The following is a 26,176-nucleotide window of genomic DNA, read 5'->3' as shown; positions in this document are numbered from 1 at the left end:
TTAGGTAAGTGTCCTGGTGTCACTGGAGGTTGTTTCCTCTTCTAGCTGCTGGCTCTTGGCTTTCTTCGAACGTTAGGGCCGCCGCCGCCGCGCCTCTGTCTTCCTCCTCTTCCTTCCCGCGGAGTCTAGAGAGCTTTAATGCATGACAGAAACAGCTATCACGGTCACCGCCCCACCTGCAAAAGGGATGCTGCAGCCCCAGGACGCGGGCAGGGAGAGATCAAGGACTTAGCCACACCAGCAGCATGTCAGGAGAGGAGCAAAAATAAAAATAAACTAAGCCCAGCGGAGATCGGGAGGCTGCCGGCACGCTCAGATCCTGCCCTAAAGAGGGATGTGGCTGCACTAGACAGTAGCGGCTGGTTTTCCAGGTACCAGGGTTGCTCCAGGCAAAAGCGTCTCTCTCTCTCTCTCTTTCTCTCTATTTCTCCTCTTTCCTTCCGTCTTTCACAGCACCTTAGACCCCGTAGCCGTGCTTTCGTCCCATCCTTTCGTCTCGCTTCATTCTGGCTTCTTGTCTGGTGGGGTCGAGCCCCCTCCTCCGGCTTGCGGCAGAGAGGAGTCGGGGGCCGGGGCTCCCAGCCCCGCGGAGCCGGCGCGGTCGGAGGCGTTCGGAGGAGAGGCTGTGTCTGGGGAGGGGGGAGGCAGCGTTTCACCCCGCAGTGCCCTCCGCATTTCACTCCCGCCCTCTGGTACCTGGAAGCGTTATGGCCTTAGCAAATCCCTCCGGCACTGATCGGAAGGAAGGAGGGCTCAGGGGAGAGAGGATGGGGGGGAGAGCAGCTGGATGAGCCTGAAATGACTTCTGTGTGCCTCTGGAAAACCCAGCTACGGAGTGATGCAGTCAGGGATGTAGTCACAGGTCCATGTGTCTAGTAGGGCATGCCAAGGAGAGCCATCTGCAGGACAGAGCCGTGTTAGAGCAGCACTGTTGTCCGTGCTTTTATGCAGTGTATCCATTCGCTTTGTTGATTATCGTTTTTGTTTCTTCTTTTCCTTTCTCTTCTGTTTCTTTCCCCCTTTCTTCTCCAGCCTCGTTTCGTTTGTGTTTCAGTTTGGTTTCTTTCCCTCCTTTTTCCTTTGGAGTTGTTGACGTGCTGATGTGTTGCGGAGCTCGGCTCCTTGCGGGTGTTGATAACTGCTTTGTTTTTGATTAATCTCAGCTATCTGGGCAGTGTTGTCGAGACAAGCTTCTCCTCAGCTCAATAGGTAAGGGTGATCCATGTCCGAAAGGATGGTGTGGGTGCTGTGGAGGGTGGCTGGGAGCGGGGCATGACAGGGGACACGGAAGGGGCTTTTCCAATACCATCTCTTCCTTTAAAGGGGAATAAGGAATGTGAAAACACTAGGAAACACCTCTGGACGCACAGTCTCTGTGGCTTTTGGGTTTCCCCTCCCAGCAGCACACGCTGCTCCCCTGCCTTTGGGGCTGGGGTTTGGGATGAGCCGAGCTGCTGTCTCCCTGGGCCACCCTTCCTTTCTTGGGGGCTGGTGACACACGTGGCACTTTTGGCCCTGGCAGGGTGCACGAGGCTTGTGTGGTGTTAGGGAGGTGTGTGTTGAGGTGGGGTTGTCCTAGATGATCCAAACCGGGAGGAGCCCACAGCCAACCCCTGAAGCCAGGAAAAACAGCCACCTCTGGAGCCGCCAGCAGCAGACAGCGTGCTCAGAGTGACCTTCAAAATTCAGTCTCCAGCTGCAGTCCAGCACATGGAGAATGTTGTTTCCAGCAGTATCTGGATTTGTTTTCTTTTTCCCAAGTCTCCTCAATCATAGAAAATGGGAAAAGTCTTTCTCCCAAGATGGATTATATGCTTTGCAGCAGCAGAACTATGGCCTCAGGCTGCCAGAAAGGTATTTTTTCCTTCCCATCACAGGTGTAGTCATGGAAAAATCCTTCCATCCCTGAAATTCTCCTTGGAGAAATCTTTGACTTCTTCTGACCCAGCTGGAATTGAACTGCCCTAAGCAGATCTTGAAAGACTTATCCAAGAAAATTCCTCCTGGGCTGCCTTCATGGGGCTGGTTTCCTAGATAGCCATGTGCATTTCTGGAACCGGGATGGAGTAATCTGGAGATGGTTTTCAGACCTTAGAAGCAGAAGAATATCACTAAACCGGCCAAATCCAGATGAGGGAATTGTAACTTGTGACCCAGAGGATTGGCGGCACTGACCTGTTTGGCCATCAGCCAGGCTGGTTGTGAAAGCAGAGATGGAACTGTAGATGGGGCTGTTTCTAAGGGCGTGGCCATACCCAAACTTCCTTAGGACAGGTCTTACAAAAGGTTAAGCTTTGCTGCCTTGGTTGAGAAGAGTCAAGCTCCTGGCTGATTCTCTCCAACAGCCTGAGGAGCCTTGTTGGGCTGGCAAAGAGCCTCATGAGAGAGAGGTGGGATGCCTAGAGAAATCAGAGAGATGTTTCCAGGAGAGGGAAATTCCTCCAGCTGACTTGGAGGGTTGTCCTGGGGTGAGGAGAGCAGGATTGGTGAGGAGGGGGTGTTGGATGTGTGTGCTCCATGGAGGAGCCATCCCCTTGACATGACAAAACCCATCCTGTTTGAGCCTCCAAATCTCTTGAGCACTTGGCTGTCTTCTCCTTCTGTTTTTCCTTGCTGATCCCAGAGCAGGGCATCTCATGAGAAGCAAAGCTGGCACCAAGCCTTGGAGAGATCTGGGCTGTGCCAGGCTTTTTGGGAAATGGGGAAGCCCTCAGAGAGGATGTGGCTGTTTGGTCTGGCTCTGTGGCACTTCTCTGCTCTGGCAGCGTTAGGGACATGAGCAGACCTGGCTTTAGCACAGCAGAGGTGAGTCCAGGCTCGTGTCTGAGTTTGGTGTGGCTCTTGCCCAGATCCTGGCTGGCTCCAGTGCTGGCTGCCGTGGGCTGATGGATTTTGAGGAGCAGGGTGACACTGCCCAGCAGGATGGGAGCAGCTGTGTGTCCTACTCCAGGATGCTGCTGGGAGCTGCAGCTACAGGGGCAACTCCAGAGTCATTATCCCCAAAAAGGGGAAAACCAGAAGAATAAATCTCCCTTCAATAAGCAAGGAATCCCATAGAGAGCCAGCCGAGTAATTTCTTGATGATTTGGGGTCACAAAATGGTCAGTGCATGCAGAGCACAGGGATTGTTTACCAGACCAGACAGATTTCTCTATTGCAGCATTAGAAGCTGAGAGGAGAAGGAGAGGCAGCATGTGAGCTCCCTGCTGCAGCATGGTGGCTTTTGGTAGGTGAAGCTCAGGTATTTTTATGGATGGGCAGGGATAAATTATGCTGTTACTGAGCCAGCACGAGGAGTTCTCCCATATTCCTCTCTTAGGATGCAGTGCGCATCTTGAAACAGGGAAAAGGGGGCTGTTGTCTCCCTGCAGAGGGAAACCCAAAAACCACAGACAAGGCACCAAGCTCCCCTGCCCCTTGGCACGGCAGCCTGCCCCAGGTGGCCTCCCCAGGCCTCCCTTGCCAGGGCAGCACTGCCAGTGCTGGGAGCTGGGGGGCTTGGCAGTGGCGGAGCGTTGAGTGATGAAGGGACGTCGGCGCCAGGCGTGCGGGAGGAGCAGCAGCCCTCGCTCCCCGCTTGAAAGAAAACAGGTTCCCCTTTAAAGACTGTCCATGTGCTGATCCTCTGCATGTGTTCCATGCCTCCTTCCGCTTGGAGAAGTTGTGAGTCCGCTTGTCTGAGTGCGTTTTTCTTTTCTTTCTTAATTATTATTATTATTATTATTATTATTATTATTGTTACTTTCTTTTTCTTTTCAGTCTCTTTATTTTCCTTATATATTTTCTCACTCCTGTTTTTCATTTATCTTCCTCTCTCCCCTCCCCTTCCCCATGACTGTATCCCCCTCTTCCTGTCCAGCCCAGCCCCGTTTCCCTCGCCGTCTCTCCTCTCCGTCAGCATGGTGGTGAAGTCTGTTGTGTAGATGAGTTGTGGTGTCTGCAGACGTGTAGAAGGGCACCCCTTCTCTGGTGTGCTCCCTGCTGTGACCAGCCCCTTCCTCCCTCCCTCCTGGCGGTGCCTTGGCAGCAGCAGCAGCCCTGGCCTGGGGCTGTCACCACGCTTTCTCTGGCACCTCTTGTGCTGAAGCATCCCAAGCGTTCCGAGATGGAGGCAGCAGCCTCGGAGCAGAGTGGGAACTCTGACTTGCAGGAGCCTCGTGCAGGAGAACTGAGCTCTTCATGTGAGGAGGATGAAGGGTTGAAGGACGCAGTGTGCTCCTTTGAAGTGGATACTCTACTTTATCCAAGTTGATGCTCTAACATGCCCAAACTATTCCTGGATGTCAATGTCTTGGCTCAAGGAGAGGAGGAGACAGGAAGTGTGTGTTGAGACCTCCATGAGGTTAAATATATATAAATGTACATATAGCATCCTTGAATCTCCTGGACCCTTCCTTTTCATGGGTTCCCCTTCTGAGTGGATGGTTTCAGGGCTCTTCTCCCTTATATCTTTGCTTTGTACATGGAAGGACATTTGAAGAAGAGCAGCTGTGATGTGTGTTGGGCTGGATACTTCTCCTCTACTTCCTTTTCCTGTTCTGGGTGTCTTGGAGGTCCTTCAGTACCTTTGTGGCTTCTCCAGTACCTCCCAGTCCATGCAGTCCAGACACTTGTTCATGCAGAAGGGTTTTCCTTTGAAGATTCGAGGAAAGCTGCTTCTCCAGGTGTTGGTGGTGCCTCGCAGAAGGTTGGTGCCAGGAGTTCACGTGAGCTTCTCAAAGCTCCTTTGCTTGGCTCTACGCTGAAGTTTCCAGAAGAAGTTCGCCCACCTCCCTGAACATCTCATCTGTTGGTATTCAAGAGCTCCTTCATGCGTGGGCAGCTGCCCAATATGTGAACTCTGGGGGCAGGAAGAGGCTTTTGGCTGAGCTTAAAATGAAAATTAATTTGGAAGAATTGGCGCCCTTTGAAGAGATAAAGGGCGGGTAGAGCAGATAAAATTTGGCTGCTGAGTAGCATCGTTTTGTCCTCTGTATCTCTTCCTTGCCAGAGGTCAGACAGTATTTATGGTGACACATGGGTTCAGTGCACTCACTGTTTATGTTTGTGTGTATAAACACGAGTTCAATTACGGAGAACTAGTGGAAATGAGCTTCAGGCAATTTCCTCATAATCCCTCATGTAAATCTGTTAAATTTTGTCAGCATGCCACAACAGCTTCTTCTTAGAAAGAAAAAAAGAGTGGAAAGAGAAAGAGACTTTTACAGGCTGAGCTTTAATAACAGTGGCAAAAGCTGTCTGGGTGGTGGGAAGAGGTGGTAGAAGCCTGGTGGGAAGAGGATGGTGGCAGGATCACCGAGCTTGGTGCTGTCCAGGGCTTGGCACACCTGAACTCTGTGGGCGATGGAGCTGGAGCAGCTGAAGTCACCATTATCCAAGTACCTGCAGGAATGCAACTCATGTGCACCCCACAGAATGTTGGCTATAAGTGGGAAAAGCCTGTCATTGGCCATTCGAGCAGGAATTGCTGCAGGGAATGCCACAGGGACCTGTGGGTCACTGTGGTCCTGCCTTCAGCCAGCATGGTTGAAGCTCAGTTGGTTCAGCTGAGAGGGTAGAGCTGCTGCTGGCAGCATCTCTCACAAGAGGCTGATTGTACTTGGGAAGGCGTCTGAGCTCTGCAAATGTAAACGTTGTCTCCTGGATGAGGAAAAGCTTGGATCCAGCCAGCGGGACTCCCGGCATGTCTAATGAGCTGCTTCATCTTTGGCTGATGTGATGCTCTGCTGGGAGCTGGAACAGAGGCTCTCCAGGAACTCTCCGCACCCTGACGTCTCTGTTGCGTTACAAAACATGAAAAGGAGCTTTTCTGTGCCCAGTGTTTGGGTTTCTGTTGCGTCTGCTGCGCCTCAGCTGCTGCTTCACCTCATGCTGCACTTCCCTGGGTGCTCTCCAGTGCTGCCAGCAAAACTGAGAAGCTTCGCAATCACACTCATCTTCAAAAAAACCCAAAAACCCTTCTGGTCCCCAAGGGGGAAAATCTCCTGGGAGCTCCTTGCCTGTGTGCTCCAGCTGAAATTTCAACGCCCTGGAGACCCTTGGGATGTCAGATGGGAAGCGCTGCTGTCACACTGCGCTCTGCACACGTGGGGACCCGCGGGGGAAAGCCTGCAGGGTGTCTTCAGTGCCAGCCAGGCTCTGCCTGGACCCCAGGGGAGATGAGGAGCTCCAGACTCTCCGTGGGTGGGTGTACTCTGATACCACAGCCCGGGAGTGCAGGGTCTGTGCTCCAGCCCATGTCCTCGCCCCTTCCCTGCTGCTCCTGCCAGCAGCCACGGTGTTTTTGCAATGCTGGATGGGGTGCTCCTTGCTGACAAACAGAGGGACATTCTCCTCAATGGTTCTATGCCCAAGCAGGAGTCTGAAGGCACTGATGTTGCCTCTTGCAGCCAGCTGAGGTGGCTCCTCCTGCCCTCCTGCTGCCCGTGGCTTGCGGGGTTTGCTGGTCACTGCCCTGGTCACAGATGGATGCAGGAGCTGCCATCAGCGCTGTCCTCTGTGTGGCTCCTGTGACGAGGTTTGGTTGCTGACCTCTGGTGACCAAGTTGTCAGAGCAGAAGAGCATCATCTCCTCCTCTGAAGGGTGCTGGCAGGCTGGTTTAAATCTCCTTTCCTCACTGGAGCCTGGCCTAAAGTGTTGGCTTTATCGCAGTGAAAGGTGTTTTGTGGAGGCTTCCCGTTTTCTCTGGACACCTTGTCTGCAAGTGGCTTGGGTTTATCCTAGATGGCCTCAGACTTCTTCTGTGGCATTAGGAGTTGGAGACTCTTGGAGGGTTGTGGAAGTAAAATGGAGAAGGGGGAAGGAGATGGGAAAGCAGCAAGAATGGGGGATGCTGTGATGTGTTATAAATAAGAGCTGGACTGCCCACTCTCCTAAGGAAAAGGTTTTCCTCTAATGCTCTGCTCTCTACAACAGTCATGCTTTCCAGGCCTTGGATGGGAAAAACAGGTACAGTGAAGGAAATAAAACAAAAAATCTCTTTGCAAAGGGGAAGATACTGTACCTTGAGCTGGTTCCAGTAGAAGAGTTCCTCAGGGGGTACAGCTGATAAACTATTCCTTGCACCTGCTGGCTCTCCTGCAGGAAGCACCCCTTTGCAAATGTCCTCCTTGTCCTTGCAATAAAACCTTGTCAGTGTTTCCATTTCCAGCGCCCAGCCCCTCGCTGTTCCAGGAGCAGATGCTCCTGTGCTGTCGCGTTTCTGTTGTCGCTTCTCACAGGGACCTGGGAACGAGGTACCTCTCCCGGCTCTGTCGGTGTGTGCCCTTGGTGTCCCTGTCTGTCGTGTGGCCCCTGGTTTTTCCGGCTGTGGGAGCAGGGCCAGCAGGATCCTGCCTCCCTGCTGTTTGTGGCGCAGGTGTTGTCTGTCCCGGGTGGCTCATGGTGCCCGTCTCGATGCTGCCGTGCCGCTTCTGCCTATCTCTTTCTCTTCTCTCTCTATCCCAAGGGGTTTCCTATCACTTCCCAGAAATGCCTTATCGGACATAGGATCTGCCCCGTCCTGTTTTGTCTAGCAGTGTTGGCATGGCAGGCAGGTGAGCTGGGGTTGCCCACGTTGGATGTGGCACCGGCCAGGTTGTGGTGCCGCTCGAAAACCTGGAGGAGACGTAGGGGCGCAGCGGGGACGCCTCACTTCCTCCATCCTGTGCTCTGGCACACGTGGCTGGCCCTGCTCCCTCAGCCCCGAGTTTCTCACCTCTTCCTTTTCCACGGCAGAGCCAGCTGGGATCGGCCGATCCCCCACCGGGGACGTCCAGAGGCCCGAGCGTGGCCGGGAGCCGCTGATGGCGCGTGTCTGCTTTTCCTTCCTAGAAAACGTCCATCTCCGCCCGGGGACGCTGCTGCACCTGAGAGGCTCGAAGCTCTGAAATACCAGCGGATAAAGAAGCCCAAAAAGTCATCCAAGGGCTCTTCGAAATCCCGAAAACAACCCAGTGAGTGTGAGGACCCCACGGTCCCCAACAGCATTCCCTGTGTCCTGCTGTGAGCAGAGCTTGGGCAGATCCCTGCCGGCTCCAGCGCTGGGGTTCTCCAAGGCCGTTCCTGGATGCTGCCCTTGTTCCCTGCCTCCCAAAGGGATATCTCCCTGGGCTGCTTGCCTGCAGGTTGTCCCTCCTTTGCTCTTCCAAACGAGTCCTTTCCACGCATCTCCCATATTTAGTCATTTGTTTGGATTTTGAGTGTTAATTTCGTTTTCCCTGATGCCCATCATTTTCCCTTCTTGCCACGCGGGTTCAGGGCCAGGCTTGCTGTCACCTCCCTTTTTCAGCAAGCAAAGCGCTCTGCTCTGCCTGCTGCTGGCTCCAGTCCCATCTGCCTTCTCTCCCCCCTTCCCAGATGGCTCTGCCTCCCAGGTTCAGCACCCTCCCAGCTCTCAGGTACTGTCACCTGACGAAGCTGTCTGCCTCCGCAAGAAGAAGAGACACCCTCGTCAGGACCCCTTCGCCCGGCTCTCAGCGCTGAAGGACGACCTCTGCCACCGGCAGCTCCCGGAAGACCAGACAGCCATTCTCAACAGCGTGGACCACGATGACACCAGTGGACACGCCACCCTGCTCTAGCCTAGCGCCGGTCCCAGGAGGTTGAACAGGAGCGGTGGAGGGAGCTGGTGTCACACCACGGGGGGATGGAGGTGATGGGAAAGAGGGGGGGACACCCCTAAGCTGTCACCTCTCTGAGGGGTTCGGTGGCTCACGGCGGGGACGAGCTGGGGGGACACGGGGGATGCTTTGGGGAGAATGCTTTGGGCTGGGTGTTCCTCAAATCCACTTCTCCCCCACCCCAAACAGTTTGGGTGGGGTGGGAAGGGGAGTGTTGCACCTCGGTTTTGGAAAAGATCTCTAGGCTTCAAAGGCACGGATGGAGCTTTTGACATCTGCGTCGGCAGCGCGTGTTTAGGGGGAAAATGTGGGATTGAGCAGCTGGCCCTCAATCACCAGAAGAAGTTGAATGGCACAGGGTGTTAATTAAGTGACAAGAACCTAACAACCCAGGCGGGAACTGGTAATCCCATGAATCTGATTATGATAAACCTGACCAAATAATCCCAGGAAAGCTGTAATTGTGAAAATCTCCCTGCCTCCCCCTTCCCAGCCTTCTTTGACGTGAAGGTAACAGCAGCAAAACCATCCGTGACATCTTTCCTTACCTATCTCTGAAAGGGAAAAGCCAGAAAGACCCCAAGCCTTCGAATCAATGTGAGAAATCACCATTTGTCTGTGTGCAAATGCACTTGAGCCTCGGTAACGTGTGCTTGATGCCGTGCGAGCACGCAGGTGCGGGGCTGATGTGATCTGAGGGTGTTTCCCCCTCCAGGTGTGGCGTGTGCCAGCTTTGATGAGGGTGGGTTTGATTAATTCTGCCCGACACTCTGTGTATCTCAGGCAAATGTTCTTCAGCGCCGCGTGGTGATGTGATTTCTTACTGTGTGATGTTTAATCTCTACCGATAACTGCAAGGCGGGGAGACGCAGGCGTGCGAGCGAACGGGCTTTGGCTGCGTGGTCCCCAAAGCCTCCGTCGGCAGGTGCTGAGCCCCAGGGAGAGCATCTGGAAGTGCCCAGCTCTGCGGATGGACGTGGATGGCTCCGTGCAAAGCTAAGCCCAGCGTTTCGCGCCAGCTTGAAATACGTTGCTGCTGGTTTCACCATTTTTCCCTTTTTCCTTCCTGCTCCAGCCCCGATGTGTCGGCTGTGACACCTGCCAGGGTTGTGCCCCTCCCTTTTCCCCCTGTTCCCCTCAGTAATGCTGTTCTAACTCTTCACCAGAATGTATTTCCTCTTCAGAATAGGGTAGGTTTGGTGGCTGGTGGTTTTCTGGATTGCATAGGCCTTTTTTTTGGTTTGTTTTTAGCAGGCAAGGTGTAACCCGAGAACAGCCGGGCTCACTTTCCTGTTCTGCCTCCACTCTCTGACTGCGTGGCCTTGGGCAAGTCACTTGACCTCTCTGTGCCTCAGTTCTCCCATCTGTAAAATGGGGAAAAGTCATATTTGAGCACTTTGGACATGCACTTGGTGGCCTACGGACTGCAAGTGCTATGTAAATGCTTAGTGCTAATACCAAGCAATCCCTACCTTTAAAATATTTAGAGTTGGTTGTTTTTTTTTTGTTGTTGTTTGAAGTGGTAAAATCAACCACTGCGTCCAGGTTTGCACAGTTCTTCCTCTGCGGTAAAGTGCTAAACCCTCCAGCCTGCCTGGGAATAAAACACCGAGTGTTTCATGTAGATATTCTTGCTTTGAGTGGATTCAGGCTGTAGAAAAAGTGTCAGGAGAGCTGGAGAGCCTGCAGGCATGCTTTTAGCCCCAGGCTCTCTATTTGCATGTGAAACTTTTGTTTATTCCCAGGTAGAATTGCCAAGAGATTCTCTGCAATCTCGCCTTTAATTCTGCTTTGCCTTGGTTTTTGCTCTTGCTGCTGGTTGAACCTCCAAGGGCTGAGATGTTTGGAGGAAGACGTGAGCCCTCGGTTGTGATCCGGCTCTCTGACCACGCCACGCTTTTAGGTCGGAGCCTGTTGATTGCTCTGCCTCCATATACCTGGTTTTAGAGGTTGTGCTTCCTTTCCCAGCAGGATGCTCGGGAACCTGTGGCCACCAAAAGCAGAGCACCGTGTCTCTTTTCCAATCTCCAGGCCCTAAGTAAGGTTTGAACCACTGGACAATGAATCCTCTAAATCGGTAACCAGATATTTCTGAGCTTTAACAACTTTCTCAAACCATCACCAGGTTTGTCTTGGGAAGGAGGGAGGGTCTGGCAGAAATGCCCCTCTCTTTCCAGCCTGCACCAGGGCTTTTTATTGACGTGACGAGTGACCTGACGTAAGAACCTCAACTCTCAGAGTGAGAACTCAACTTTGCTAACAGTATGACTGCGAATTTCTTTTCTTTGGGTGTGTTTTTAGGGTTTTTCCCTAGAACCTGCTCGGATCTGAATTGATTTAATGCCATTCTCCCGCTCGGCAGCGGGGAGAACTCTGCCTGGCTTGGCCAACTTCAGCTCGCCTGTCACTCCAGCCGGGCTGCTCCTGATGGACAGGTGACCCTCGGGGCCGGGGGAGGCGTGGAGGCTCTGTGCTGCCCGTGCTGTGGCCAACTTGCTCTTCCTTTTGCTCTCATTGCCTCAGCCTCTGGAACAGAGGGTTGCTTTTCCATTTGAGTGCTTTCCAAACGATTTACGACACCCGTTCGGATGGGCCAGGCGCTGTCTTCAGGCTCTTGAGGTTTCTACCTCAGGACTATGCCCCATCCCATCTTAAGGAGCTCTAGAGGACTTGGAGTGCAGGGCAGGTTGACGGAGCATGCCGGCTTGCTGGGTCAGTCTTTTGAGATTTGTTTTCCTTTTGCAGGTGTTTTGAGCCACTGGGCTTTTCATGGTCTTCGACCTTTAGAGGCTGGAGCTGCAGCCCTCTCTCTTTCAGCCGTGTACCTGCCACGCTGCTGGAGTGGGAAATCCCGCCCGGGCGCCTCGTGGAAGCAGCTCCTCCCTAAAACCATCCTTAACTCCTTTCCCTGCTAGACCGAGTTACCTTCCGATAGACTCGGGCCGTGCTTTGGCTGACTGGCTCGCCTCTTGCTTTGGCAACCTCCTCGCTTCTCCCAGCCCTCTGGTTTCCATGCCCTTCAGGGTTGCTCCTCTCTCCTTCCGTGGACCTGGAAACATCGAAGCCGTGTCAGACGATGCCAAACACTTCCCCCATTTCACCCCCGTTTGAACTCCGTGTCGCTTTGGTGGTTTGCAAACACAGCTGCTGTCGCTGCTGCTGCTGCTTCTTCATTTTTATTTTTTTTTTCTCCTTTCATGCTGCAAAATATATCTTGATTTTTATCTTCCTGGGCCAAACTCTCTTATTTTCTAAGCTGGTCTGAGGTAGATGGCTCTTTCTATATCAGTAACTGTACGATTCCTCCTTGCACATTGTGAACATGATGTTCCATTAGGTCCCTTGGCAAATCCTGGCCCACGGTGAAAAAATTCCTCTGAATCACAAGGATATTGTCCCTGGGCTCCGCTGAGGTGTTAGTGCAGGGGTGCCAGCCCAGTTTTGGGGGGTCCTTGCTGATGCTTCTCCCTGCAAGGTGGCCATGGTGGGGGTGCTCCAGCACTGGTTTCATGCCACCTTGGGGATGGCAGGATTGGGGCACCCTGAGCTGGGGGAGGTGACATGGAGAGGTGGGTACAGGATGCCACGGAGATCCAGTGGAAAAGGTGTGCTCCTGGGGTGCTGTCCCTTGCAGTCCAACAATGAGTCCTGGAGCAGGCAGGGAAAAAGGGCAGGGAAATGCTTTGCCTGCTTTTCCAGCAGGACTTGCTGAGCTCTCATCCACGTGTTTCTAAGGTGACTTTGCCGTGCAGCCCCAGCAGCGTTTTGGTTCCGCGGTGTTGACGTGAAGGAAAATGCAAGTTAGTGTAAGAGGGGGAGAGGGAGAGTTCAGGGCTCGTTTGTGGGGCCCTGTTTCTGTGCCTGCCACTGACAGCACCCACAGGCACAGGGAGCGATGAGTTTGTAGGATGGGGGAGCTGCAAGGTCCCGGGGTCCCTGTCCAGTCTGAACCTCGGTGTGGTTTGCAGCCTGCCCTCTGAGCTGAGAGGGAGCCCCCAGGGTGTCTGTGTGAGCAGGAGATGCTTTTCCTGAGAGGATTCTCATTCCTGCTCCCCTGTGCCGGTCACCTGTGACTTGGAGGCTGCTTTAGGGCACTGGGGGACTCCAGGCTGTTCATCTGGTGTTTGTCACCTTGTCAGCTGGCTCAGTGCCGCCTGCTTTGGAGGAAGGCTGGACGTGATGCTGTTTGGATGTATAAATGTAAAGAGGATATTAAGGGAATAACAGCTTGCTGTACCTACCTCTGGGAGTGTTGAGGACACTGGATTTGGGCTCAGCAGCCCAGGCACGGTCCTGGGAGGGCTTAGTCATGTCTGGTGGCATCCAGACATGACACACATTCCATAGTCATTGCTGCTCCCACCTTGCTGTCTGTATTAGGACAAAATCCACCTGGCATTTTGGTTTCTCTTCCTGCTTCAGCCAGTGACGTAGATTTGGGAGTGCTCAGAGTTTTGGGTTGGTTTCAGCTGTAGCTCTTGTCTGGAGGTATTTTTCCATGAGGCTGGACCTTCAGGGATTTCCACACGTCCCACATGGGCTCGCTGCAGCCCCAGACTGAAGTCAGGGCTTTTTTGGAAGGAAATCTTCTCAAGGAACCGGAGTAAAACCCACTGTACATATGAGATATAAATAGATAGAGAAGCGTAGGACAAAGGTAGCTAGGTTTGAAGAATTCAGTAGATTTGCATGTCGGGGTTTGTGTGTGTCATGGGGAGAGTTTAGAGCCGTGCTGGAGCGGGGGATCGGGATGGGCAAAGCAGGGAAGGGGCTGGGAGCAGCTGCAGCCTGAGGGGAATTTGGGGATGGAGAGGCACCGGCGTGAGCTGCGCCGTGGCCCTGCTGCACACGACAGATCGCTCTGTTTCATGATTTCATCCCCAGTTTTTAGCTTTGCTTTGTTCATTGTCTGTAACTCACCCCTGGGCCGCGAGATGGAGGAGCAGGAGAGACAGGTCCTGTGCTCTGCGTGTCCGAGGCACGTGGGGCGTGACACGGGACACGACATGGGAGGGGGATGTCACGTTGCCTCATCTTTGGTGCCCTCGCTTAAAGAAAAAGCTCCACCACGCAAAAACCCTTCCCTCAAGTCCCTCTAGATGCTGCTCTCTGGTTACTCGTGTGAAAGCATTTTGCTTTGCGTCTGTTCTTCCCAGAGAAGCGTGAGTCAGAAGGGATGAGAGAGGGATACAGCTAAATTTGTCCCCTGAGCTGAGGAATGCAGCACTGGCTGTGCCAGCCAGCCCCAGCAGTGCCTCCTGGGAGGGACAAGATGTTCTTGACTGTGTCTTTTTATTTTAAACCTCATTAGCAGGACTTTGAGGATCTGAGGCAGAGAGGGGATTTGGTCACCAGTGATGCAGAGCTGGTACTGACCCCGGGCATGGGGACAGCTGGATTCAGGCTGGATCCCCACCCCTCTCCCAGAGCCATCCCTGTGCTGTCTGGGCACGGGGTAGCCCTTAGAAAAAGCAGGATATTCACTCCCATTTCGCCCCTTCAGCCAAATTCTGTTGGTTTTTTTTTTCTGTTTCTGAGTATCTTGACTGCTCCCTGCCTGCGTTTGTGGGAAGGAGAGGTGGGAAGTGCAGTTGTTCCTGTTAGAGATCAGTCAGGGAATGCTTCGTCCAGGAACTGAGGGCTGGGAAACAGCGACCAGATTTGGCAACACTGGTGCCAGCAAAAGAAGAAACTTAACACTGCACTCAATTTCCATCAGCTGGCACATCCCCAAGCAGGGAGGACCAGTGTGGTTGTGGGACAGAACTGGAGATGGGAGCCTGTTCCCCGCCTGGGTGGCTGGGATGAGAGGGAGCCGCGTTTGCCCGTTTTCCCCAATTTTAGGTGTTTTGGCACAGCTGGCTGAGCTCTTTTCCTCGGCGTTGCGTGGCAGCAGGACGAGTGTCCCCAGTCCCGGGGCTCTGGCTGACTTTTGATATGTGCATGGATGGAGGAAGGACCTGGGGAGGGGGTGGGCAGAGAAAGGGGGGGCAGAGGGGCAGGTCCAGGCTCGGGGGCGTTGGATGAGGCAAGCATGCGCTCTAGAGGTAGCTAAGGATTTTTGTACTGGTTGCAGTGGGGTGGGAAATGCAGGATGGAGGGGCTGGCATCCCCCATGGAGGACAGTTTGCCCAGATTTTATATTTACCATCAAAATGACACTTTCTCTCCCAGGAGGGCTTCTATTCTTGTTCTCCTGAGGTTGCAGGGCTGCAAAAGAGGGTGCCCATCTTCCTGGGTCTGAATGCTCCTCGGATTTCCACCCACTCCCCCCCCCAGCACTTAGATTAAAATAAAACGTAAAAAAAAAAAAGACTTGAGAAATGAGCCCCAGTATCTTCATCTAAAGAAATGATATTGGTGTATCAGAACCGCATTGTATATAAAATTAAACAAATATATATTTACTCTCTATTTTAGAAGGGGGGGAGAATAAATATTTAAAATAATTCGTTAGTAATAGGTGTCAGAAACTTCTGTGCAGCATGAGAGAGGCTGTCAGAGGTGGGGAGAGTCTCAACAGCAGGAGCAGAGCGAGTATTTTTACATTATATTGCGCTTCAGCTTCTCTGCTTCTCCATCCACCTATAAATAGACAAAAATATATATACAAATATATATATATATATATATAAAAAATTATATATATCTAAGTCACATAGCTGTTTTATTTTTGTATCCATGCCTAGTGCTGTTTGAGCAATACGGTGGCGAGGGAGAGGAGGGCTGGGCCAGGCTGGGGGGCTTGCAGTGCTCCGGGGGATCCGCCCTCTCCGGGCCCAGCATCACCACTGTTTGCTGTTTCAATAGGGAAAAACACTAAAAAGGGACAAAATCCCAGGATGGGGACGCCTGGGCTTGCTGCCAGCTTGCCCAGGGCCATGGTGAGGTAGTGTTTCCACTGAGGGCTGTCTTGGGCTTTTTTTCCTCAGAGAAAAAAAGACAAATTTCAGCTCCGAGGACGCTCGGGGAGCATTAGGCAGCTGCAGCCTGGGGTGGCACAGGAGGGGGACACGCTGTGGGGACAGGGTCCCCACACTGCTGCCTCCCTGGCCACCTGTCCTCGCTGCCCTCATAAACATCGAGGGTTTCTGAAACCCTCCTGCAGCCGGTGGAGCCCCTCAGAGCCACCCGGGTGGCCACAGTGGGATTCCCCAGGTGCCTGCACCCGGCTGGAGTGGGGAGCCTTCTCCATAGGGAATGGCAGTGCCTCTGCAGGAGAGTCCCAGGGCTCACTGGTGCTGGGGGGGCTACTGGGGTCCACTGGGCAGGATGTGGGGCTCTCCCTGCCTGGATAGGGTGAGGGGCTCTCCTTGCCTGAATGGATGGGATGGGGGCTCTCCCTGTCCCTCTGGATGGGATGAGGGGCTCTCCTGTCCCTCTGGATGGGATGTGGGGCTCTCCTGTCCCTCTGGATGGCATGTGGGACTCTCCCTGCCTGAATGAATGGAATGGGGGCTCTCCCTGTCTCTGTGGATGGGATGAGGGGCTCTCCCTGTCCCTGTGGATGGCATGTGGGGCTCTCCCTGTCCCTCTGGATGGGATGTGGGGCTCTCTCTGTCCCTCTGGATGGGATGAGGGGATCTCCTGTCCCTGTGGATGGGATGTGGGGCTCTCCCTCTCCCTGTGGATGGGATGAGGGGCTCTCCCTGCCTGGATGGATAGAATGGAGGCTCTCCCTGTCCCTGTGGATGGGATGTGGGACTCTCCCTGTCCCTGTGGATGGGATGTGGGGCTCTCCCTGTCCCTGTGGATGGGATGTGGGGCTCTCCCTGTCCCTGTGGTTGGGATGAGGGGCTCTCCCTGTCCCAGTGGGTGAGGTGGCATCGAGCCCTGGCACGGTGGGGGATGTGCTGGGGATATTTGGGGCTTTTCCTTCAGAGCAGTACGGACCCGCCGGATCCCTGCCCCCTTCCTCCTGGGCTGTGGGAGGACGAGGAGCCAGTTTGGGACTGAGCGATGCCAGGGAGCTGCAAACCCCCCCTCTGCCTTCACTGGGGCACGATTTGGGGATTGTCTTTGGGCAGTGATGACTGGGGCTTCACTCCCCTCAGTCGGTGTCCCACAGTCCTGGGCTCTGGGGGGGTCCAGGTGCTGTTGTTTGGGCTCAGATGTCCCCGAGGGGACGGTGGCACAGCCCTGGAGTGCTTACACCCCTCCAGAGGCAGGCAGAGGTCCCTCAGCGTGGTCATGCCATGTCCCCATGGCTGAGGCACCCCCGGGAGCTGGCCCCTCGCAGCAGCCCCGTGTCCTCTGTAGGTGTCACCTGTATTTTCCATGATATTTCTCTCTCTTCTTCGTCGGGTCGGGGGGGGCTGGGGTGGGGGATGTTTCTAATATCCAGCCGAGATTTGTTCAGCACCAATTCTTGATATCGAAGCAAAGCATGTTTGGTGGGACTAACTTGCATTTATTAGCGGTAAATACATAAGTGAGTATTTTATATGTTAAAAAAAAAAACAAACGAGAAAAAAAAAAAAAAAAAAAAAGGATGTCAGGAGAAAGAGAAGGGATGAGATTTCTCACCTGTCCAGGCTGGGGGGCTGCCTTGCCCCCCACCGGTGGGGCTTTGGGTATTGCTGGGGGTGGGCAGGGGGGCGGGCAGCTTTCTCCTTTCCCCATCTCCCCTGGAATCACTTACAGAAAAAAAACAGGCAAAGGAAAGCTAGAAATGTTTACAAAGCACACTTCCCACAGTACCGTTAACCCTCTGGATGCCAAACAGACACATCAGGAGCTGCCCCCTCCCCGCGCTCAGGGGCGGTGGCTCCCGCAGCATTGTCCTGCTTCCCGTGGTTTCTTTGGTTTGGTTTTTTTTGGACACCATCCCCGCTGCCTCCATCTGCGTGCACCTGCCCGGAGCTTGCTGTCCAGGGGGGGTTTGCTTCTGCCCCCTCCCAGGCTCTTCCCACTCGGCTGGGAGCTCTGGGAAGCGCCTGTCTCTGCTCGGGAGGTTCTGGCTCGGTGGGAGATGCTGGCACTCACTCCTTGCCCTCCCAGATGCACTTTAAGGCCAAACTTCCCTTTTTTTCCTTCTCCGGGGCTGGCACAGAGCAGGCAGGGGATGCTCCCGTGGCCCCAGGGGGTGCAGGACCTTCCACACATCTGTGCAGGCTCTGGTCCCTTGGCATTTCCCATGTGGGGAAGCCCTTTGGAAATCCTGGGAATGCCCACCTTGCCATAAGGTTCATCCTTTGGGCATTAGGGGATCACACCTGTACTCCAGCTCCTCGGGGAGCAGCCCTGGATCCCCCCGGGAGCATCTCCAGCTCTCCCATGGGAGCATCCCTGGCTCTCCGGGGGAGCCCAGACTTTTTAATCCCCTTTTACTAGGTTTGTAGACTCTCTGAACCCTCGTAGACCTCCATAGGTAGCTCTTGATTTAATCCCCTCCTAACCCCACAGTGTTTTGCCCTAAGGCAGGATTTTCTTCCCAACCCAACGCGTCTCTGGTTGCGTGGGACAACTTTTTCCTCTTTTTAAGAAGAATTTCTTGCCTCTGGATATAAAGACTAGACCATCCAACCTTGTTTCCATCTCTTGAATGTCGAGTATTACGATGTATAACACACGTTAGGGTGCTCTTTGGTGCTGTTTCAATGGTAACCAGTGGAACTGACTTTTTTAAAATAACAATAACAATAAAAGAAACTTTAGTGCCGCTGGTTCCATAACGTTCGTTGTCGTGACTTTTTTTGTTTTTTCCTTTTTTTGGAAGTTTTGTTAGGGTTTTGGTTTCTTTTTATTTTAATTCTTTTTTAATTTTACTAAACAGTGAGTAGCGATCAGCTGCCGGGTTTCTGTGGTGTTGGTTTTAGGGACTGGTGGCTGCTGTGAGCTGGGCGGGCCGCGTCACAATTTAGTGGGATTTGGGATCAAGTAGCTTCATTTTGGAACTGCACACAGCAAAACGAGCATTTGACGGGAGCCCAGACGGCAACTAGAGGGTTAATTTTTGAACTTTCAGGTATGTTCCTCAGAAGAAAATAATAAAAAAAATAATAAAAAAAAAATAAGAGAAACAAAACACTATTTTTTCAGTAAGCTTTTTTTTTCTGTAAACGATTTACAAATAAATCTGACATGATGGTGCTGTACCAAAGCCTTATACGAAACTTATTCCGCTCTCTCTATAATCTCTCTGTATCTGTATTGTTGCTCTCGGCCTCCGCCAAGGCCAGGAAATGCCAGCAGGAGGGACCGATGGCCGCGCTCGCCATCGGCATCCCTGGGATTCCCCGGGATGGGAATCGTCATTCCCCGGAATTCCCGGCCCGCGGGGAGGGAAAGCCAAATTTCAGCATGAGGGGCACAAGTGGGGGTCCCTCACCCCAAACTCTCCTTCCGACTGGGTGCTATCCTGCCCTGGGCAGGGATCCGAGACCTCGCTGGGAGCGCTGCCCGCTGCTCCCGGCCTCCCCACGGCGGCTCCGAGGCATTTTTACCCACCGAGCCCCCTCCTCCGGGGGGATTTTACATCTTCCAGCTCAGCCCGACCTCCGCGGCGCTTAGCCGAGCCCTGGCTCTGCCCTGCGAGCCCCCTCCCAGCCCTTCCCTGGGGCCGGCCAGGAGCCGGGGCTGCTTTGATAGCTCGAAGCAATAATCCCACTCTGCCAAGAAAGCTGGGTCCTTTCGGCTCTTGGACTGTTGTCAGTTAATGAGTAAATGCTCATAAGCCAACAAAAAGTGGAAGAAACGAGAGTTTGAAGCCCTGCCTTACTGGGAGTAGCTGGCCCCTCGGTCTCTGCCTGTTGGAATTTTAAGGCCTGCTGAGTACTTAATTTATCGCCGGTAACATTGCATGTTCATAGATTGACTTCTTGAGTTGATTTTTCTTATTTTAATGTACCCACTATAAGAAATTCTGGCAGTGTTGCAATGTTACGTACAACTAGCCATGCTGTAGGAGAATGATGGGTTTTGGAATCGATTAACTTGCTCCTCATGTAACATTACCCTGCTTCAGAAATGTTTTGTATTTTGATATAAATAAACATTTGCTAAAAAAAAATAAATCTATAAAAAGGCTCGCTTGCTGCCATTGGTTTGGTCGGAGGAGCTGTGGGAGGGGGTGGGGGGTGTTTGTGGGGGATGCTGGGCTGCTCTTTGCCCATAGCATCCCAAGCTGTGTTGTCCCCCTGGGATTTGCAGCATGTCCCAGCTGGTGCTCCAGGCTGAGGTGGATTCTGGGATGGACACTGATGCTCAGGTCCTGGTTTTGGGCAAGGAATAGGAGGGAGGACAGTCCCAACCCCATCTGGCAGGGTGATGATGGACAGTGAGCCCTGTCCCTCACTGTCCCCTCCCACAGCTTCCCTTTCTCACCCCCTCCCCTTTACCTGCTGCCTTTGGGGTTTTCTGCCCTCTTTTTGCACTGATTCATCCCTGGGCAGGAGCCCCAGGATAATGAAGTCTCTGTGCAGCCACGGAGCTTGTCTGAGTCTGTGCGGTGCCACGCTGTCCCCAGGCTGGCTGGTGGCCATGTGTGTGGTGCCACGCTGTCCCCAGGCTGGCTGGTGGCCGTGCCTCGAGGTGAACTGTGCGGTGCCACGCTGTCCCCAGGCTGGCTGGTGGCCGTGCCACGAGGTGGACTGTGCGGTGCCACGCTGTCCCCAGGCTGGCTGGTGGCCGTGCCACGAGGTGGACTGTGCAGTGCCACCCTGTCCCCAAGCTGGCTGGTGGACCGTGCCACGAGGTGGCAGTGCCGGCTCGGCAGCTCCCGGCGCTGGAGATGCGCTCCGAGGGAGAGGAGGCTGCCTCGACCACCTGCAGCACCGCTGCGCTCCGTGTGTCCCCCACAGGGCCGGGATGGAGGGGATGCTTCTGACTGTCTGTCTGTCTGTCTGTCCTCCTGCTTGCCCTTGAGCTATCCCCCAGAGCTGGGGTCTGCACGAAGTGCTCCCCAGCCTCCCTGCAAGGTTTTTAGGGGCTGGAATAGGTGCTGGAACATGTGCTGGAACATGTGCAGGAACATGTGCTGGAATATGTGCTGGAATATGTGCTGGAACATGTGCTGGAACATGTGCTGGAATATGTGCTGGAACATGTGCTGGAATATGTGCTGGAATATGTGCTGGAATATGTGCTGGAACATGTGCAGGAATATGTGCTGGAATATGTGCTGGAACATGCGCTGCCCTCACTCCTCAGCACGCTGGGGACAGGGCTCAGCCCGTGCAGCATCCTTGGGTCATTCCAGGGTTAAACCCTGGTCCCAGCTGAACTCCCCCAGTGAGCAGGGATGCAGCTCAGGGCACTGCAGCATCTTTGGGGTGCCAGCTCTGGGGCTTCCCAGTTAAACCCTGCTCCAGGGGTTACAGAGAAAGGCTGTTCCCACATCCCTGCTCCCCAAAACTGGGGCTGAGGCAGCCCTGGACCCTGCACACCTCTGCTCTGTCGGTGCAGGGATCAGGGACCGTCCTGCCATGGTCCCAGCACAGGTGGGAAGATGCTGGGGAGCTGCTCAGGTGCTGCCCTCCAGCTCTGTTCCAGGCTTGGTGAAACCCTGTGGGAAGGAGGAGGAATTCTCCCAGCTGGATCCACAGGAGAACTGATCCACACTGCTTCGGGGGGTGAGGGGGCAAACTCAGGGTGGTTGGGCTGTGACCAAGGATTGTGCAGTTGAAGTGATGCCTTTTGGGCTGCCTAAAAACAGAGGCCAGGCAAAATTAAAGGAATAAAAACCAGGTCTGTTTATTGAAGGGCCTTCAGGTACATTGGGGGCAGATGAAGCCCCCCAGGGGCTGCACCCAAAAATGGACTCACAGGTTTCACACTTTTATAAGTTTGGTCCATTTGCATTTTGGGGGTCAATCTGCCAATTCCAGCTTCAGCTAATGAAGGCATTGACCCCAAGTTTGCTGCCCCAACTCCCTTTTGTTCCCATCTCTCAGGCCTGAGGCAGTGAGGGGTCCTTGATTGCCAGGCTGGAGAGGAATTGTTGTGTCTGCCCCAAACGGGGGAGCAGCAGCTCCCACTGTGTGTGGAGTTTGGAGTTCTGCACTAAAGAGCTGCAGGGTTACAAACAGATGGGAAATAGAAAAGCTGAAATCCTAACCATGCTGCTGGAGCTCATCCAGGCTGTGTGGGCCACAGGGATGCTCCCTGGGCTGGGGGAGGTTGGCACTGGTGTGCATGGCAGCTCCCAGTATCCCCAGTCCCCCCAGTGCAGTGGGCAGCCCAGCCGTGCTGGTGGCCAGGGGCACGGTCCCCTGGCTGTGCTTTTAAGCCTCTCAAGGACAGTTGACATTTCCTGAGGGCAGTTTGGACTCTCTCCAAGGGTGCAGGGGCTGAGAAAAAGCCTTGAGCTGCAATCAGAGCCGAGGTGCTCCCAGCATTTTGAACACCTGTCCCCAGGTAACAAATTTACTTCACCTCCTGGAGCCAGGCAGCATTCCCCTCCTGTGGAGCCCTAGGTCTGGCTCCTGGCTCTCTCCCAGCCCCACTGGGGGCCAAACCTCTGCTGCCAGGACGGGTGGCACTGGCAGGAGGTGGCAGGGATGCAGAGGATGCTCCGGGGGAGGCTCTGTGCCCTCCACAGGTAGGTCTGGCTGGAGGCACAGTTTCTGCTATCAGTGAATTATTGATTGGATTTACCGCCACGGCTCTGACAACACCATTACTGCCTTTGACTTCATGTTTAAATCATCACTCCAATAGCTCTGAAAGATGAGATCTTTTATTTAAAACACACTCAGTGGCTCTTTTTGATGCCCTGGCTCGATGTGCTGCTGGCAGGGGTGGGGAGTGCTGGGTGCTCAGCTGGGGGAGCACAGTCCCACACCAGGGGCTTTGGGGACACTCAAGGTCACTCTGCCGAGGGTGGGAGGAAAGAAACTCTCACCTCATGCTCCAGATGAAGGCTGCAGGTAATGGGGAGCTGCAGGGAGCCATGCCCTGCCCTCTGTCCCCCTTCAGCCCCATGCTTGCTGCATCCACACGAATCCCTGGGGCTGGTGGAGCAAGCAGGGAGCTCCTGCAGGGCTCTGTGCCCCCAGCTCACCCTGCCGTGCTCTCCCACTGCTGTGTCCCTGCTCCCCATCCCCCGGGCTTCCCCAGCTCCCAGGCTGAATCCCAGACGCTGTGTCTGTGTCTCCACAGCTTCTTCCCACCCTGACCTGGCTCTGGGGTGTGCAGGGCAGCTGTGCTGCTCTGGGGCCGCACGTTTTGGGGCACAGCAATGTGTGTAGCAGCCCGTGAGGCCAAAACTCCCCCACGCCCAGCTGTGGGGCTGTTGGGATGCTCGGCGCCATCCCGCTGGGAAGCTGCACTGCTCATTCCAGCAGGACAACAGGGCCGCCTGCATCCCTGCTTGTCTTTTTATCAGCTTTACCATCCAATATTCCCAGGCTGCTTTGTCTTTGCTTTACATTTATCAATATTACCGGCTGATCCTGCAGTCCCCCTCCGTGGGTTTATTAATATTGCCCTCTGATCTGCGGGAAGCGGCCGTGCTTTATATTCCTGCCCCATCCCCAGCTCCTCCAAGCCCCCACGCCATGTTTAATTAGATTTTCTCCTTGGCTCAGGCAAACACAAATTGAGCTCCTGGTATCTCTGTGCTGCGCTGGAGCTGGTGCCTGGCTGAGGTGGACAGCATCCTCCACCACATTAATATTCGAGTGCTGGTGCCTGTCTCGGGATGGTGCAGTCGGGGGGGTTTGCCTGGAAAAGGGATTATTCCTACCCCCCCACCCTGTTTTCCCTGGATGGCAATTAACTTGGCGGGGAAATATCTTTTCCTGCTAGGTCAGGGTGGCCAGGTTGAGGGTTCATGATTAGGAAGCAGCACAGGATCCCTGGGTCAGAAATCAGAGCTGCTGCTTCCCCCTCTCCCCTTGCATTCCCCCATCCTGCTGCTCTGGGCCATTAATGTCATTTTCCAAGGAATCCTTCTGGGCTTGGCCTTCCCCAGGTCACTGGGGACCAGCGCCGGCCTCTCCCACTGCTCCGTGGCAGCTTTTCCACATCAGAGGGAAAGAAAATTGTTTATGCAAAGTTTGTCAGTCCCTCCAGGCACGGAGGGAAGCGCTGATTGTTCTCCAGCTATCTCAAATCTTTTGCCAGTTTCCAAAATTAAAATTTTTCCCTGTGTCTTGCAGACATATTTGGTGTTCGTGCTTGGATTGCCAGACTTACTGACCAGCAGCTGCATCATTATTATTGTTATTATTATTATTATTATCATTATCATTATTAACAACATTAACATTATTATTACATTTTATTTTACTTTATTTTATTTTATTTTACTTTATTTTATTTATTTTATTTTATTTTATTTTATTTTATTTTATTTTATTTTATTTTACATTGTATTATATTATATTATATATTACTATAGGTCATTATATTATATTATATTATATTATATTATATTATTAATTATATTATATTATATTATATTATATTATATTATATTATATTATATTATATTATATTATATTATATTATATTATATTATATTATATTATATTATATTATATTTATTATATTATATTATATTACATTATTACCCCCCCAAAAAATTATTTGTTGGATTTCTCCTCCTTCCACGGTCTCACCCTTTGTGTGTTCCTCTCCTCCCAGGGAACACAGGATGGAATTTGCTCCAGGGATGCTCACACAGATGCTCATGCAGGGGCCAGGAACCCCTCCTGGGGCTGGATCTGCCTTTCCCAGCTGTGATTCCATGGGGCAAAGAGCTTTCCACCCTGGCAGCCTGTGGTGCTGCTGGGACGCAGGATCGGCTCCCCTGCCTCTCCTTTCCCAGCCCTGCCAGAGGAATGTGCTCCTTGAGTCAATAGGAAGATAATTAAGCCATTTATCTGGGAAAAGCAGCCACTCCTGGTGAGCTGAGCTGGCGGGATGGAGGAGGGAGCAGCATGGAGCTGGGGAAAGCAGGAGAAGGCTGTGAGCAGCCCCTGGAAAGGGAGAACCTCGGCTGGGAGCTGAGCAAGGTGGGTTCCATCCCCAGCACTCCCTGCCAGGACGCTGCCCATCCCTAGGTCAGATCCTGGTCTTGCACATGCTGCCTGAAACCAGTCCCTGGGGATGCTGCAGGGCTAAAATCACCAATAAACTGCTTTTCCAGCTGAGAAGCTGGTGCTGAGTTCTGCAACACTCATCATTCTCACCCATACTGACAGTGTTTATTCCCAGCTGCCCCTCAGCTCTGTGCTATCCATGCAGGGGACCCAAATCCCATTTCCGCCCCCAAACTCCCCTCTCCAGGATTGCTGTTTGCAGAGCACGGTTCTGCACTGAGGCAGGCTGCACTCTAACTTTAAATTGACATTTTTAGTGGAGCCTTGGGAGGTTTTTCCAAGGAGTGCAGCCTATTCTTCAGGGTTTTTATAAGCCTTTAGTAGCTTAAGACACAACTAAGTTGGCCCTAATCCCTCATAAAAGCACGTAGGTTTTCTTGCCCTTCTGCTGCATCAAGGTCTTAGCCGGGTGCTTTCCTTCACCGTTGTGTTTGTCTGAAGGGAGGGAAGGAAATGCCTGTGAAATTTTCCTTTTTCAGGACCTGGATCCTCAGATCAAACCCATCCAGGGGGACCGTGGGCAGGAGATGGGTTCCATGGGACAGGGGGAATGTCTCATCCCTGGTGTGGTGGCACAGATCCTTTTGGTTCCATGAACGTGCAGCACCTGGGGAAATCTTTGGATCATCCCCACAGTGATCCAGAGAGAGGGGGACAGTGTAAAAATATGGGAAAAAAAGGTTTTCTCCAGCAAAACAACAGCAACCCTGCAGTGAGAGGGGCAGTGCAGCTCTGGCCCCTAAGGAGATGCCCAGCCATGGGTGAGCAGGCTGCTGCAGCATTAGACACATGCAGGAGGTTTCATCCTTCACTTTGGAGAAGTTTCTTGGGATCTGGCTGGGGTTCATTCTCAGAGACACGGCTTTTGTGAGGAGAGAGGAAGTGCTGCCTCGAAAGTTTGGAAATGGGGGGATGCTGGAGGGGAGGTGCTTGGAGCTGGAGGGGTCTGTGCTTGGCCAGGGCTGGGCAGGAATTTGTTCCCCAAGAGAACTCTCCTGGGCACTTGCAGCTGAGCTGTGCCTTGCTCTCCAGCCTTTTCCAGACCTGGGGCTGCCCCAGGATCACTCAGTGGTGGGGTGTGTGAATGTTCCAGACCCCAAAAGGAGGATTTGTGCAGCCAGGGCAGCCTGTGGGGGAATGAACCCTGTGCTGGATGTTATCCCTGCACTGTGCCAGGGAGTGAAGCTTCTTTGAAAGCCCCAAACCCCCAAGGAACCCCGTGGGGTGACGCTGGGGGTCGCAGCAGGGACAGGCTGAACACAAACCGGGGGAGGGAATATTTTCTCACCCCACAGCCCAGAATGATGTGAGCTGCAGGAAGGATCACACTGGTGCTGAACATGAACACACAACTCTGCACCCCAAAACCACACACAACTTGTCTGCCAGTGGGGGAAGATTCGGGTCCCTCTGGGCCAGCCTGGCAGGAGCTGCCCCATTTGCATATTAGGGGTGAGTTTATGAATTATGCAGCCACCACGGCACGTCCAGAGGAATGGGCTGCAACACGGAAAGCATATTTATCTTGG

General features: G+C 53.3%; 1 protein-coding gene across 13 annotated transcripts in view; it reads left to right on the top strand.

Moving 5' to 3' along the window:
- Positions 1-19,612, top strand: part of IGSF9B (immunoglobulin superfamily member 9B) — a 51,814-nt gene extending 32,202 nt beyond the window's left edge. For 4 of the 13 annotated variants that reach the window (XM_038161522.1, XM_038161521.1, XM_038161520.1 and 1 more), the window contains 2 exons: positions 7,814-7,935; positions 8,339-19,612. In XM_038161522.1, the coding sequence (XP_038017450.1) occupies positions 7,814-7,935; positions 8,339-8,562 (346 nt within the window). In that variant the 3' untranslated portion in view covers positions 8,563-19,612. Of the gene's footprint in view, positions 1-45; positions 372-1,163; positions 1,210-3,859; positions 6,184-7,813; positions 7,936-8,338 lie in introns of those variants that run through there. The other 9 variants (XR_005259715.1, XR_005259707.1, XR_005259711.1 and 6 more) reach the window with 9 other exon arrangements.
- Positions 19,613-26,176: the final 6,564 nt, after the last annotated feature.

Source organism: Motacilla alba, chromosome 24 (assembly GCF_015832195.1).
Source record: "Motacilla alba alba isolate MOTALB_02 chromosome 24, Motacilla_alba_V1.0_pri, whole genome shotgun sequence".
Taxonomy (NCBI): Eukaryota; Metazoa; Chordata; class Aves; order Passeriformes; family Motacillidae; genus Motacilla; species Motacilla alba.
The sequence above is the reverse complement of the archived record's forward strand: the minus strand, read 5'-3'. Positions and strand labels throughout refer to the sequence as shown.